The sequence below is a fragment of the Trematomus bernacchii genome, unplaced genomic scaffold (assembly GCF_902827165.1).
Source record: "Trematomus bernacchii unplaced genomic scaffold, fTreBer1.1, whole genome shotgun sequence".
In the NCBI taxonomy this organism is placed as follows: Eukaryota; Metazoa; Chordata; class Actinopteri; order Perciformes; family Nototheniidae; genus Trematomus; species Trematomus bernacchii.
Window position 1 is genome coordinate 6,397,905 of NW_022987567.1, and position 16,803 is coordinate 6,414,707.

The 16,803-nt window shown below is 42.5% G+C and overlaps 1 protein-coding gene across 2 annotated transcripts in view; it reads right to left on the reverse strand.

The window, feature by feature from the left end:
- Positions 1-288: 288 nt before the first annotated feature.
- chd1 (chromodomain helicase DNA binding protein 1) overlaps positions 289-16,803 on the reverse strand; it is a 38,448-nt gene continuing 21,933 nt past the window's right edge. For both annotated transcript variants that reach the window (XM_034125811.1, XM_034125810.1), the window contains 11 exons: positions 15,858-15,996; positions 15,554-15,704; positions 13,432-13,554; positions 12,178-12,321; positions 10,260-10,529; positions 10,019-10,132; positions 7,251-7,429; positions 5,335-5,434; positions 5,192-5,243; positions 2,973-3,348; positions 289-1,793 (listed from right to left, as the gene is read on the reverse strand). In XM_034125811.1, the coding sequence (XP_033981702.1) occupies positions 1,514-1,793; positions 2,973-3,348; positions 5,192-5,243; positions 5,335-5,434; positions 7,251-7,429; positions 10,019-10,132; positions 10,260-10,529; positions 12,178-12,321; positions 13,432-13,554; positions 15,554-15,704; positions 15,858-15,996 (1,928 nt within the window). In that variant the 3' untranslated portion in view covers positions 289-1,513. The remainder of the gene's footprint in view (positions 1,794-2,972; positions 3,349-5,191; positions 5,244-5,334; positions 5,435-7,250; positions 7,430-10,018; positions 10,133-10,259; positions 10,530-12,177; positions 12,322-13,431; positions 13,555-15,553; positions 15,705-15,857; positions 15,997-16,803) is intronic.

The following is a 16,803-nucleotide window of genomic DNA, read 5'->3' on the forward strand; positions in this document are numbered from 1 at the left end:
GTACCTCACAATTGAACTTAAGTGAATCTACTTAGTTACTCCCCACCAGGGGCGGACTGGGACTACAAATCAGCCCGGGACTCTCGACCGGCCCACTTCGGTACCGCCGGCCCACTTCAGTACCGGCCCATCGGGATTCGTCCCGAACGTACCGATGGCCAGTCCGCCCCTGCTCCCCACCTTTAGGAGTATAGTGTAAAGTTAGCAGTGATATATTTGCCATGAAACTCACCCACCTGTCCTCCAAAGGTTCCTGCCTCCTTGCAGAATAAAGAAGCCGACACGGTGTTAAAGAGAGCTGGTACGAGTGAGTACAGTGATTGATTTTAATGGCTTCATAAACAACTATAAAACAGTTCATAAAAATTCATGCACTTTCAGTGTAAATTCAATTTGAAATATAGAGGAAATCTATGTACAACAGTGCGAACCGTAACAGTGACTTCATTCAGTTGGGTGGTTCACCACAAATATACTTGGCTGCATAGAAACAGTGACATTATTGCCTACGTAGAAAAAGGAAACTGAAAGGTAAATCAAATAAAAAGTGTAAAAAGTCGAGTTTATTTAAGATCTAACAGAACTGGTGCTTCTGAGTGGAAGAAAACTGACTTTTATCTCAAACAATGATTTTAAAAAGTCAGTTTCTTCTCAACTTACCGAGCAGAAGAACGAAGCATTAGTGAATAAAACTGAGTCATTAAAGATTCTTTCCCTTTACCAAAAGTTACATTCTGAAAGCATTATCATGAAAGAACTATTTTACAGAAACTCACTCGTAGAACGACAAAAAAGCCTGAGTTGATGGGGGGGAAAGTAGAGTCATAATAAATCCAAAAAGCCTGAGGAAAAAAGACCACCGATTTACTATTTTACAAAAATGTACAACAGTATTACTGAAGAGGCAAAAAATCATGATACACCTCACACTCCCAAAAAAAACAAAAACAATCCAGGTTATTTTTTTACAGCTAAGATATGTTATTAAATAATTCACGCCTGGTTGGAAAACGAAGAAACCTGCTGAGGGAAAAATGAGAAATGCTGAACATGAGGTACGCCAGGTGGTGAGCCCGAGCCGGACACCTTTAAACATCCACTTGTAAAGCGATTCTGTGTGACTTCTCATCGAGTTAACACTTAAATAAGGTAGATAATCACATTGAGCATGATGGAGACGGACAGACGAAACAGAGAACAACAGGATCCAGTGTCATTGGTTGGGAATATGAGGCAGCTCTCAGGGTCAATTGTGTCAGTTTCCAGAGTTAAGAAAAGTTTATAAAAATAACAAAAATCGCTGCGTGCCGTCTCGCTGCAGCTTTAAACTCTTTAATACAAAAATATGATTTGTTTTTTTTAATCTGCTGCCTGGCGTTCCCGAGATGAAGCAGCTGCAGTGGATGCACAGTGTTTCTTCCTGCAGCTGCAGTGAGTTCACAGTCCCTGTAAGGCATTTGCTGTGTTTTTTTTCGGAGTCTATGGCTGCTACCAGCAGACCTGGGAGCTGCTGTTATGTCTTGCGGCTGCTCCAGATCTGCTCCGGTGTGCTCTTGTGGTCTGACGAGTAGTCGAAGGGCGAGCGGTGTCCCATGGGCGAGCGCGAGTCGTAGGGCGAGCGCTGGTCCCGGGGGGATCGGGGGGGAACGCTGGCCGAGGCGCGCTGCTCCGCCTGCCAGTCCGAGTGGTATCGGTAGGAGGAGCGGTGGTCCGAGTGGGAGTGGTCCTTCACGTCCAGGCGGTCTCTGGAGCGGAACTCGTCCAGCTTCCTGTGCTTGCTGTCGTTGTAGTATCTGCACACACAGAGTATCAGGAGTGAGACGCCACTTTAACACAGTGTACACACACGTTCTGCACCCACATCAAGCACGCAGATATTCATTTGATATAACATTTAGCTGTAGAGCGGAGCAGTGATGATTTATTTTGGAGCGCCTACCCAGAAATTAGCATCGCAAGGGCTCCTCTAAAAAAGGATTTGGATTTTGAAAAATGTGCAGAAATAATCTCCACATATTAACACAACTTTAGGATTTAGCATAAACACAATCGCCTTAGGTAGAAAGCTAATGTTGGGCTATAAACAGCACGGTCATATGACGTCACCACTGCTAACAACAGTCATGCAGTTTTTTTCTTTTAATATAATGTTTAAGGTTGATGTAATGACTGAATTGAATGGAGACTCAACTCTAGAGAACCCGTCTCCACTGAAGATCTACTGAGTGTTTGATGGGGATTTATTTCCACTTTAGAACGTAGCATACCATTATTTAATCTTCACTCCCTCGGTCCTCTGGTTTCATGTGCTCACAGGGCTCTTTGCATTTTTATCTCCACTCTTTTATTACCATGGATGTATAATAAGAACTGGATACAGCGTGGGAGGCGGGGTCTCGTTCTTTCCTATGAGAGCGGCTCATTGGCGCATGAGGACAAATTGGCCCAACTTTTGAGAGAGCGAAACGTCACAGATTACCCGTCATGCCTGGCTGTGCGCTCAGAGCATGCGCAGTTGCGTTGCCCCTTAAGCCCCGCCCCCCCACTCTCAGATGCGCGTTCATAATGCCGAGGAAAATAACTCGTCATTAGCACATTTTACAACTTGAGGACCTAATGATAAGGGCTATACAAATGTTCATACTGGGTAGTTTATTTAGTTCAAAAGAAAATTATCCAACTATTTACAGACGTCTCTTTCCCAATGTTAGTCGATGGGGAAAAGTCTTTGCGGGCCCAGGGACATCACGGACTGATACGGAAGTTGCAGTACCGCCGTTTGGACACAACGAATATTTTCCTCAGAGTCCGGCGCACTTCCTGGGGGCTTGGGTAGTACACAAGGTGTCTGTGTCTGACCAATCACAGATGATCAGGACTACAAAACCCGGCCCCTAAAGTTGTATTTATTACAGCATTACTGAATCAGGCCCTTGTGAAAACATCCTAAAATGCTTGAATGTTGTTCTCACCTGTCCGGTCTGTCTCTGTCTCGGTCCCTGTCCCTGTCCCTGCTGTCTGGTCTGTAGTGGTCTCTGTCTCTGTGGTCTTTGCCGTCTCTGTGGTCTTTTCCGTCTCTGTGGTCTTTGCCGTCTCTGTGGTCTTTGCCGTCTCTGTGGTCTTTGCCGTCTCTGTGGTCTTTGCCGTCTCTGTGGTCTTTGCCGTTGCTGAAGGAGGTATACGGTCTCTTCCTGCTCTCCCCTCCCGAGGACTTCCTGTGCGGCTCGGAGCTGTGTCGGTCCTTGCTGCTGCTCTCGTGGTGCCGTCCTGATGGAGGATGTCTGTCCGAGCTGTAGCTGTCCCTGCTGCTCTCATCCTGGTGAGAGCTGTCCTTCAGCCGTTCGATATCTGAGGACAAACACCACACGCTCATCAGTAAGCCGATGTCCATCTTAAAGGTCCCCTACTATACTGTTTTTCATCAATATATAATAGGTCTCAGATATATACAGAACCTGTCTCTGATTGGCTGAAACACCAAACAGATCATTGCAGCATCCCATAATCCCCTCTGTTTCAGGCCTGTTTCCAAAGTGCTGATTCTCTGTCTGTTACTTTAGATGAAAATAAGGAGCCCCTCCCCACGCCCCTCTGAGAGATATTTGGTTAAAAAGAACACAATGGTGCTCTAGGAGGAGATTCAGGTGATAACGTGGGGGGGGGGGTTACCTTGGTTGCTGATTGACTAATGGTTACACAAGCCAGAACATCGTTATGACATCATAACGTGGCCAAAATCTGATCAGCTCATTTTCAGACAGGTTTTTATATAAATGGATCAGGACCAAAAGAGAGAGAATCTTTGTTCCTGAAACTTTCAGAATCTCTTTACACAGAGGGGACCACATGTTGATGTAGAAGAGACATGAAGAAGAGGGGACACATGTTGATGTAGAAGAGACATGAAGAAGAGGGGACACATGGTGATGTAGAAGAGACATGAAGAAGAGGGGACACATGTTGATGTAGAAGAGACATGAAGAAGAGGGGACACATGTTGATGTAGAAGAGACATGAAGAAGAGGGGACACATGTTGATGTAGAAGAGACATGAAGAAGAGGGGACACATGTTGATGTAGAAGAGACATGAAGAAGAGGGGACACGCGTTGATGTAGAAGAGACATGAAGAAGAGGGGACACACGTTGATGTAGAAGAGACATGAAGAAGAGGGGACACATGTTGATGTAGAAGAGAGATGAAGAAGAGGGGACACATGTTGATGTAGAAGAGACATGAAGAAGAGGGGACACATGGTGATGTAGAAGAGACATGAAGAAGAGGGGACACATGTTGATGTAGAAGAGACATGAAGAAGAGGGGACACATGTTGATGTAGAAGAGACATGAAGAAGAGGGGACACATGTTGATGTAGAAGAGACATGAAGAAGAGGGGACACATGTTGATGTAGAAGAGACATGAAGAAGAGGGGACACATGTTGATGTAGAAGAGACATGAAGAAGAGGGGACACATGTTGATGTAGAAGAGACATGAAGAAGAGGGGACACATGTTGATGTAGAAGAGACATGAAGAAGAGGGGACACATGTTGATGTAGAAGAGACATGAAGAAGAGGGGACACATGTTGATGTAGAAGAGACATGAAGAAGTGGATTTTGCACAATAGGTGACCTTTAAAGTCTATGTACAGTGAACCCTTTCGAATGTCCTGGTTTCATGCATGATGTTAACCAGATCTAACGTAACGGTTCTGTTTTTACCTCATTGATTATCTTCGAAAATATGTCTAAATAAGGAGTGATATATAACTTATGAAGATGACTTTGTTACTGTTTCCAGGCTAATGCAAATCAAGAATTATTGATCGTAGGTCTTCTGAGATATTTGTTGTGAGGCATTAGCAGACGCTTTTTGGTAATAGCAACTTATAAAACTTGTTTGATTAAAACAAGGTTTGCTAACTCCTAAATCCGACAGCTTTTGTTAAAGTCTAGGGGTCCACAGACTTTTCCAACGTACACTGTGACTGTTTGAATGATGTTTTTCAATATATCATAAACAATAATGTCTGTGCTTCAAGTTTAAACAGATTGTATTGGTTGATTATTGTACCTACGGTGAAAATCAGACCATAACTTTATAACAATTGTATACATAAATGCAGATTATTCCAAAGGGTTCATATACTTTTTATTGCAACAAACGACAGAGGGAAGCTGACTGTACCTGTGTGTTTGTATCCGTGGGTGTTTGCATTTCTCGTGTTCTGCTCCATTGCCTGAGGAAAGAAAGATAATGCATTTTTAATGTCGGTACAGGACGTCATACTTTAATAACAAATTCAGAAGTACAACAGTGCTTTTACATACCTGGGCGTTCTCTTGTCTTTTCTTGATTGCATGTTTATACAGTTTATGAAGTTTCCTGGCATCGAACTCCGTGAATTTGGAAACAAATATCCACAGGTTTCTGTGAAGGACAAACATGTAAACAATCAGTTTAATTCAATCAGTGAGAGTGAGCCAGGTTAGATCTTACAGTACTGTGTGTGTGTGTGTGTGTGTGTGTGTGTGTGTGTGTGTGTGTGTGTGTGTGTGTGTGTGTGTCTGTTGTGTGTGTGTGTGTGTGTGTGTGTGTGTGTTGCACTGACTATTTACATATTGTATTACAAATGTTTTCTTTAGCTGCTGTACTACAAACCAGGAAGTTGTTTGTTTTCCGAATATGAATAGTTTTTCCTGTCTCTTTATTAAGTGTGTGTGTGTGTGTGTGTGACAGTAGGATGAAGCGTTCGCTGCACTCATACAGAGTCCTGCTCCCTCCTGCAGGTGTGTGTGTGTGTTTTAGGATTTAACCGCCATGAAATAATCAAACTGCTCCCCGTCTTCATTTACACAGTGAGAGTGAGCCAGGTTAGATCTTACGTTACTGTGCCTTTCCCTTCTCTGAGGTAGCTCTCACATCCTGGCTGTAACGATTATTAAACACGTTCAAAAGGCCAAACTAGTTTCTGATGTCATGTGACTCACTGATCACACATTATACTGTTTGCTTCATATCTTGTTTCCACATTTCTGTTTCTACATCAAGGTTACTCCAGGGAACCGTCACACAACCTTACTGTGTGTCAGAGAGGGTAAAAGTACACACATCCTTTCCTCAAGTAGAAGTACAGATACTCTTGTTTAAAAATACTCTGGTAAAAGTAGAAGTACTGACTGAACTTCTTTACTCAAGTAAAAGTAAAGAGGGCTTTGAAATGTACTTCAGTAAAAAGTACCCATAACTAGCAGCTGTTTTAAAGAGTACCTGACCTCCCTTTATATTAATAGAACAATAATGTCATTGTTAGCTAATGAATGTTTCCATGCTGAACAACGGCAACATGACAACGTTTTCATTGGTCCCTCTTCTTTAGAGAAGACCAGGAAATGATGGATACACGGATCGTGTTCAAATCAATAGGCACGCAATGACTCTAAATAATAATGATCACGCCACCAAACACACATTCAAACTAAAGGAACCAGCCTGTTTGGAAAATGTGAGAAGTAGAAAGTACAGGTATTTGTGTTCAACATGTGAGAAGTAGAAAGTACAGGTATTTGTGTTCAAAATGTAAGAAGTAGAAAGTACAGGTATTTGTGTTCAACATGTAAGAAGTAGAAAGTACAGGTATTTGTGTTAGAAATGTAAGAAGTAGAAAGTACAGGTATTTGTGTTAGAAATGTAAGAAGTAGAAAGTACAGGTATTTGGGTTCAAAATGTAAGAAGTAGAAAGTACAGGTATTTGGGTTAGAAATGTAAGAAATAGAAAGTACAGGTATTTGTGTTCAACATGTAAGAAGTAGAAAGTACAGGTATTTGTGTTCAACATGTAAGAAGTAGAAAGTACAGGTATTTGTGTTAGAAATGTAAGAAGTAGAAAGTACAGGTATTTGTGTTAGAAATGTAAGAAGTAGAAAGTACAGGTATTTGGGTTAAAAATGTAAGAAGTAGAAAGTACAGGTATTTGGGTTAAAAATGTAAGAAGTAGAAAGTACAGGTATTTGTGTTAGAAATGTAAGAAGTAGAAAGTACAGGTATTTGGGTTAAAAATGTAAGAAGTAGAAAGTACAGGTATTTGGGTTCAAAATGCAAGAAGTCAAAGTAAAAAGTCGTCAGAAAAAACTGATACCAGAACAATGTACTTAAAGTATTTGTACTCTGCTACTTCCCACCTCTGCTGTGTGCGTGTGTGTGTGTGTGTGTGTGCGCGCGCGTGTGTGTGCGTGTGCGTGCTTACTTTCTCCACTGTTTGATCTGCTCGGGGTTGGAGTACTCCTTCAGACACTCGGTGATGTGGTCTCCGATCTTGATGAGGCACTGCCTGGTGTGTTCCAGCTGCTCTCGCTCCGACAGACCTTTCTCCGGTCGGTCCAGCTGCTTCAGCGCCGCTTTCACCGGCCGCATCCGCTCCTTACACTGCAACCATAAAAACTTCAGTCAACTCAGCTACGTTCACAAACATTAGGATAACATCTGTTCCTAATCCTCGAAGACCCCCTTTTCCAACCAGGTGGTTCCAAGAGCAGTTTGGAGCCTGATTGCAAAACTGTTTTCGCGCTTCAACTGCATCCGCGCTGGCTCTCGGCACTCAAGTATGGCTTTTACTTTGGGTTAACTTTAAATTCTCACTAGTATCATTGTCCATGTTTTACTGTATTTTTTCTGTTTCCGTTTTGCTTTTATTTGACATTTTTGTAATTGTTTTATTTTAACCTATTTCAATTTCTTGTCAGCTTTACTTCAAGGGAATTTCATTGGGATCGTTGTTGATGTTTTATCTTGTTCTGTATTTATTTTAATATTGTTGTTTGTTTTCTGTAAAGCACTTTGGGCTGCTTTGTGCATGAAAGGTGCTATACAAATAAAGTGTATTATTATTACAACATATGTGGGGGAAACTTCTGAAGCAATTGGAGTAAGGACTCGGAGAGACACGAGGAGAGCTGGAGCTTTGATGGCAAACACTGACGGTTTATTTGGAGTTTCGGCCGGAGAATTGTCACGGGCGACGAGTTGACCACACGGTAGAGATGCCACAATCAATCCTGAAGACCCCTCCTGTAGCTCCAGGTTCTAACTAGTTCAGAGTGTAATAATCAACATTCTTCAATAGGTAGACTAAACAGCTGAGGACACTGAATCACATTTGTTGTCGCTTATGGCTCGGGGTCATCTACACCCCGAGAAGGATGTGTTCCAGGTGTCCCACAACAATAACTATCTCTGACCGAGAGCTGCCCGGTCACAAACTGGTAACAACAACAATATGCTAGGGCAGCCCCTCCTTACGGGAGATAACGGCTGCTCAAGGTTGGTCAGCTGCGTCAGAGGGCGAAGGAGGACATGCAGGGCAAATGATTCCCCAACAACAAACATATGTGACCTGCTCTATCGAAATCAGTTGCATTGACTCGAAGACACATTTTGAGTTGTATACACTGGTGGAAAGAGGAGATTCCTAGCTTTCCAATGATATCAGGATTGTTGTTGTACTCCAAATATTAAGCAAAATATGTCACATTATATAATGACTGTCACCGAGTCATCATTTTGTCACACTCACGAGAAACACCGGCTGTTGTTATGCCTGCTGTGACGTCAAGTTACTCCGTTCTCCGCTTGTAATTATGCCGTCACAAGCTTCATAGTTGTATTTATCATCTGAATTTGCCGAAACAAGTTTAATATTCTGAAAGCCAAGACTTTGTTTAATTGAAATCAGATGAAAACAAACTGTAACGGACCCTGTCGTGGTATCTATGATTACTATACGCCTTACATTCATAATGTCAGCGGGAGGGAGGGGGAGCGGCGCTGCGTTAGAGCAGAGTGGCCAGGGAGAGCTGCCCGTCTTCTTCCCTTTACAAGCTTCAAACATGTATTTATCGTGTGATTTTGGAAATAAGTTTCATATTCTGAAAACCAACACTTTGTTTATTTAAAATCAAACAAAAAACAATTTTTTTATGCAAATCCACGTTTATTTTGAAACGAGCCGTTGCGACTTCCAACTGATTTCGATAGAGCGGGTCACATATGAACTATACTCATTGGATTATTTTATGTATGCTGCGTGTCTTTGTTGTCTATTCTGAATGTGTTGACGGCACCTTAAAAAGGAGTAGCTTTACTCTTCTCGTTGTACTTGTATAAATGACAATAAATGCTTCTAATCTAATCTAAACTGGTTGGAAAGTCGGAAAGTGAGTGACTTTCAAGTAGCAGATGCCGGTAGCAAAAGATGGAGGAAAACTATCGGGGTACCACTCCAGCTCCAACTAGAAGGACAAATGATTAGCTTTGACTCTGGACCACAGTATAAAGCAGTAGTGAAGTACTTGCAATTCACTCGGCCTTTGTACGTTTAATGGCACCAGGGTATATGCAGGAATCCTGAAGTCAAATGTAAGACCTTTTAAGACCTTTTTTAAGACGCTTTCCATACATTTTAAGACCTCATCGCCACTTTGAGTTTTAACCGGTTACCTTGGCGACACACTTTACCTCACATTGACTATATACAGTATTGATTGTCCTTCCTCCTTATCTTCCAACCATTTGGACGCAGACTTGCATTTCCCCATAACGATGTTTAACAACCGGCGTAAACGGGCCTTCGCGCGCTATCAAGCAGTGAGCGTGCGATGTCCTGTTCAGATGACGTCAAATCCAACGGGATGCCATAAATAAACTACACAGAATCACACTACACACCTACGCAATGATTACATTCAGGCACACTGTAGAATACAACCTCTTTGGACAATTTATATACTTATTGAAAACAAGCTACAAAATGTAATACCTTGGAAAATGCCGTTTAATACTTTTTAAGACCCCGCGGACACCCTGAGCACCATTATCTGTATTGTGAGTGACATCTACGCTAGCTTGCAGTGACATGTGGCTCCTGCAGGGTGTGCAATGCCACCAAAAAAACTCTCAAACAAACTCTAAACTCCAGGCTTTGTTTTTGTTTTTAAACTAAATGTGTTCCTCACGCACCACACTGAAGGTCCTCTGGTCCAGCTCCTCAGACTCCTCCGACACCGGCACGGTTTCTCCTCCCGCTGTTATGTGGACCGGCACATCACCGGGTTTCTTAGTCTTCACCTCGTTCTGGTGAGAAGGGATTGGAGAGTTAATCCCCAAACAAAACATTGAACTCAAAGCCTTCATCTTGATTTAATAAACAGAGACTATGGTCAAATATAGTAACGGAAAGTATCACAAACTATTTGTTCACCTTGTCCAGGTTGTCCTCTTTGTACACCGCCTCCAGAGGCTTCGTCTCCTTTTTCTCCTTTGGCTCCTTGGTTTCTTTAATGTCCCAACTGTCGTCCTTCTTCTCCTTTTTGCTTTCTTTTTTGATCTCCATTTCCCCCGACGACGATACTTCCTCCTGCTCAGGCTCCTCGTCTTCATCCTCCTCGTCCTCCTCCTCGTCCTCCTCCTCCTTCGGCACCACCCGGTCTGCTCGGCCCCGTCTGCTCTGAGCTTTCACCGGTGTCACCTCCTGAAGGGGGTCAAAAGTGTTACACGTGGAAGCCAAACTATAAACAGGAAGCAGTGGGTGTTTCTCAATGTCAAGGACGCTTCCTTGGTAGGACCATGGATGTATAATAAGAACTGGATATAGCGTGGGAGGCGGGGCCGCGTTCATTCCTATGAGAGTTGCTCATTGGCGCATGAAGACAAAATGGCCCAACTTTTGAGAGAGCGAAACGTCACGAAAGTATTCATATAATCCGTTCTTATTGTGCATCCATGGGTAAAGGTAAAACTCATGTAGTACTGAACACGTCACATGAACGTGCCGGGTGGCGCGGTCCCGTGGGTTAGATCCGCGTTCATAATGCCGAGGACAATAATGGCGCGTTTCCACTACACGGCCTCGCTCGGCCCCGCTCGGTATGGCTGGGCCTCGTTAGGACTGGCTCACTTTATGGCGCATTTCCATTACAGTTTAGGAACTGGGGCAGTATCTATAGTAACGCAGTGTAGGCGGAGCCGTGACGTGATCTTCAGAGGACTGTGAATTAGGACCCGCCGGCCAGTACTAGGCCAAGTGGAAACGCAACCAAAGACGGGCCGCTGACGTCACAGCCCTCTTAAACCGGGCTGCGCGCTGTAGTGGAAACGCGCCATAACTCTCAGAATAACGTTATTAGCACATTTTACAACTTGAGGACCTACTGTTTTTAATAAGGGCTATACAAATGTTCATACTGGGTAGTTTATTTAGTTCAAAAAAATTATCCAACGATTTACAGACGTCTCTTTCCCAATGTTAGTCAATGGGAAAAAGTGTTTCCGGGCCCAGGGACTGATACGGAAGTGTAGTACCGCCGTTTGGCCACAACGAATATTTTCCTCAGAGTCCGGCGCACTTCCTGGGGGCTTGATGTGCAGCCTCGAAATGTCCAAGTATCCTGGACATTGGAACAGTCCTTCGGCGGGACTCTATGACGTAGCATCCTTGAAATAGTGGCTCTGGAGCAGCCTTCCTCGACATTGAGAAACACCCAGTTATTTCACGCTGCAGCAAGCAGTGCAAGATGTCTCTAAATACTAGGGATTGGAAAGATAAATCGAATATTCTAAATGATTCAGGTATTCGAATATGAGTTATGAATATATTGTTTTTAAGGGAGTTTTTTTTTATAAGTTGGTTTCATAGAATGGGAGGGATGAAACCCCTCTTTAATGCTCACACATGCAGAGCACACAGCACACAGTGACATTTGTTCTCTGCATTTAACCCATCCTAGTACCAGGAGTCTAGTACTAGGAGCAGTGGGCAGCTATTGTACAGCGCAATGGGAGTGAGGGGGTTGTCCGGTGCCTTGCTCAAGGGCACCACGGCAGGGCAGGAGGTGAACTGGTACCTCTCCAAGCAGCAGTCCACACTCCATATTTTAGGTCTGTTCGGGGACTTGAACCGGCGACCCTACAGCTCACAGTCGAAGCCCCTACTGACTGAGCCACTGCCGGACATTATCAAATGGATTAATTGAATGTATACGACAGTGCCATTTTAAATATTTGTATTTATTATATATATATATATATATAACTTTTTTTGTATATGTAAATTCGGTTAACCGTTTTTTTTTGGGGATCGAATATAAATTTGCTTTCAAATTCCCATCCCTACTAAATACCTTTTCCTCCTCGATCTCGTCCTCGTCGTCCGACCTCTTGTCCGATGGGGGGTCCGAGGACGTGCTCTTCAGCACCTCTTCGGTCTTAATTGGCTTCTGAGTTTTGCTCTTCTTATTTCTCGGTTTCCTCTTCCGTGAATTGGCCTAAACGACACAAATGAGCGTGGTGAATTAGAGTAGAAATACATTTGAATAAGGGATGAGACGATGTCAAATAAATCAGCAGATACAGATGTTTAGACTAACAATTTAACAGATGTCTTATTGAATCTTTGAAATATTTTTAACTGTAATGCTTGACAACACTGCTGCTGTGACAAAATAAATTGCCAGTTTGGGATCAATAAAGTACCAAAGTACCTAAGTATCTATCTATCTATCTATCTATCTATCGTGTGTGCCATTAGCCGCTTTCACACCAAGTACTTTGCCGTACTTAGTTTCCAGCACTTAGTACCCCATGGAACTAAGTACAGATCGCGTTCACACCGGAATAAGTTCCCTGAGGGAAGATTACGCAAATGAAGCCGCTGACGTCACTTCTTCTTCTTCTGCTTTGGGTTTACTGGCAGGCCACAAACAACTTCACGGCGTATACTGCCACCCGAAGTCCCCGGCCGGAAGTCCCCGGAGTTGGGGACTGGCTTCAGTAGAAGTAGAAGCTGCTGGGACTCCCAGCAGCTTCTACTGAAGCCTTCCGAGTAAATCGCCAGAACCTCCTCATCACTCCACCGCTCCCATGTTTTTTTTTGTGTTGCCATAAGTTAGTCTCTCTCCGTTGGTGCGCGGGGCTAATGCTAATAATGTTAATGCCAGCAAATACAATGGCGGCTTCAAAAAACTTTTCAGAGTTTTACGGGGCGTGGTTTGCAATTCGCCCAGCCAATCAGAAATTGGAACTTTTTTCTCCCCAGGAAAGTACCACCTCTCTAGCAGGGACTAAAAAGGGGGGAAAAGTTCTCATGAACTAAGTTCTCTTTTTGGTGTGAACGCAAAATCCCAGGAACTATCGGAACTAAAAGGGAAAAGTACTCCGGTGCGAAAGCGCCTATTGAGGAGATTTGTAGTTCCAACATTCAGTGGTTGTGTTTGACTGCTATTGTCCGTTATAATCCATTATTACCCTTCAGTTTCTGTTTATAATTCAAGGATATTTAATAGCATTACATTTCCATTCATTCAATTAAACCATGTTTGTTATATGCATGTAAAAAAGGACATGAGTAACCATCAGAAGAACAGAGGAGGACTTACTGTCCCGGCTTGCTTCTGTGCTTCTTTCTTGGCCAGGTCCTTGCTGAGCAATTTGATGAGGTAGTCTGCTCTGGTCTGCAGCTGCTTTGCTTGTGGCTTCTTGTCAGGGTCGTCAGGTAGGAGCTGAACGCATGGACACAGAAAACACTTTCAGGAATAGCTACACACACACAGAAAACACTTTCAGGAATAGACACACACACAGAAAACACTTTTAGGAATAGCTACACACACAGAAAACACTTTTAGGAATACACACACACACACACACACACACACACACACAGGGACACACACAGAAAACACTTTCAGGAATAGCTACACACACACAGAAAACCCTTTCAGGAATAGACACACACACAGAAAACACTTTCAGGAATAGACACACACACGCACAGAAAACACTTTCAGGAATAGACACACACACGCACAGAAAACACTTTCAGGAATAACTACACACACAGAAAACCCTTTCAGGAATAGACACACACACACACACACACACACACACACACACACACAGAAAACACTTTCAGGAATAGACACACACACACACACACACAGAAAACCCTTTCAGGAATAGACACACACACAGAAAACACTTTCAGGAATAGACACACACACAGAAAACACTTTCAGGAATAGACACACACACACAGAAAACACTTTCAGGAATAGACACACACACACAAAACACTTTCAGGAATAGACACACACAAAACACTTTCAGGAATAGAGACACACAAAACACTTTCAGGAATAGACACACACACACAAAACACTTTCAGGAATAGACACACACAAAACACTTTCAGGAATAGACACACACAAAACACTTTCAGGAATACACACACAAAACACTTTCAGGAATACACACACACAAAACACTTTCAGGAATACACACAAAACACTTTCAGGAATACACACAAAACACTTTCAGGAATACACACAAAACACTTTCAGGAATACACACAAAACACTTTCAGGAATACACACACAAAACACTTTCAGGAATACACACACACAAAACACTTTCAGGAATACACACACACAAAACACTTTCAGGAATACACACACACACAAAACACTTTCAGGAATACACACACACACAAAACACTTTCAGGAATACACACACACAAAACACTTTCAGGAATAGACACACACACACAAAACACTTTCAGGAATAGCTACACACACAGAAAACACTTTCAGGAATAGCTACACACACACAGAAAACACTTTCAGGAATAGCTACACACACAGAAAACACTTTCAGGAATAGCTACACACACAGAAAACACTTTCAGGAATAGCTACACACACACACAGAAAACACTTTCAGGAATAGCTACACACACACACAGAAAACACTTTCAGGAATAGACACACACACAGAAAACACTTTCAGGAATAGCTACACACACAGAAAACACTTTCAGGAATACACACACACACACACAAAACACTTTCAGGAATAGCTACACACACAGAAAACACTTTCAGGAATAGCTACACACACACACACACACACACACAAAACACTTTCAGGAATAGCTACACACACACAGAAAACACTTTCAGGAATAGACACACACAAAACACTTTCAGGAATACACACAAAACACTTTCAGGAATACACACACAAACACTTTCAGGAATACACACACACAAAACACTTTCAGGAATACACACACAAAACACTTTCAGGAATACACACACAAAACACTTTCAGGAATACACACACAAAACACTTTCAGGAATACACACACAAAACACTTTCAGGAATACACACACACAAAACACTTTCAGGAATACACACACACAAAACACTTTCAGGAACACACACACATTTTACGCTGCTATGGACAGTCTTGCACTAATGTACATTTTTCACAGATTTTAAAGTGACTGTTATTTTGTATATATTGATTGTTGTGCTTTTATTTATGTCTTAATGTGTGCATATGTATAAATGTGTCTGTTGATTGTGTGTGTATATATATAGATATATTTGTATTTTGTATTCGGGATTGTGGATTGTTTGGCCGACATGCCCAGATAAACATGGGATTATTAGAGTACAAATATGAAATATCGAGACATATATTATGCCTGAGCTCACCTTGTGTGTGAGGTTAAGGTCCGGATCCATCTTAATCATCTCCCAGCTGCCGTAACCGTACTCGTAGATTCCTATCAGGAGACTGGAGTCGTCCTCCTTCCCCCAATCAATGTCAAAGTGTGCTGCCTTCGAATGGCATGGAATCATATACCTATACAAACAATCACAATTAAAAGACATTTATATATTTGGTCAGGTCATATGTGGTTGTGTACAGAACAAATATGTGAGCCATGAACTTATTGTACATTACACAGACCAATCAAAAAGGCTGTGAGAGATATCATGTGGTGTGTTCACTTACTTCTTCCTCTCCTCAGGGTCATCAGGAATGGCCTTATGAAGCGGAGCGAGCTCTTCCTCATGCGAGATGACGAGTTTTGCATTCACCTGGACTCCAGAGATCCTGAATGTCGGGCCCTTTACCTTCCCTCTCCTGCCTCCTGTCATCAAAACAAGTGGAAAACAACATTTAGTTTCATTCAATCATGTGAAAGACGGCAAATTGAAACCCTGTAATGTGATTAGATGACGATAAAAATGGATTTAGCTAAAAGCAAAGTAAACGTTTTATAGGGTAAGAAATTCTCCAAATCATTAATTGAGTCATCTTGAAAAGGCCAAAAACATTACAGGTTATTTTGTGTGACACACTCTGTTTTATATCAAGGTTAACAGGAAATATTAGGGTGTTGATTCAGCAGATTAGATATGTGAAGAAGTCACCATTTGCTTACATTTTCCATAATTAACTGACATTTTTTAGATCGGCTAAACTGAATACCAGCGTGACAGCGACTCCAAACAAGGAGCAGTCGGCTTTATCCACCAACACAAGCACCAGTCCAGAACAAACAGCAGAAGGACCCGCTCTGAATCAGTCCGTGTCGCTGCGGCTCAGACACACAAGGATTTATGTTTTTGAAAAACACTTGTCGTCATGTCAGGTTTTTGGTGGATTTAATTAAGTCTTGGATTGCAGAGTATGAATGTCCTCTTGCTATTTTCAAACGATAAATACGTGTGTAAAGTTTGTGAAGGCAGGAGGAAAGCTTCCGCGATCACCGTCTCCTCTCCGTTCCTCCAAACCCCACCCCCCCCCCTGAAAATAATGAGTGACAGGCTGATAGTGACCTGATATAAACTTTATTATTCACTTAATCACTGATTTAGATATGATGAAGCTAACTTAATCTCATACATTCATGGGCTTTATGTACGGTAACAGTAAGACAGAGAATGTAAGTGTG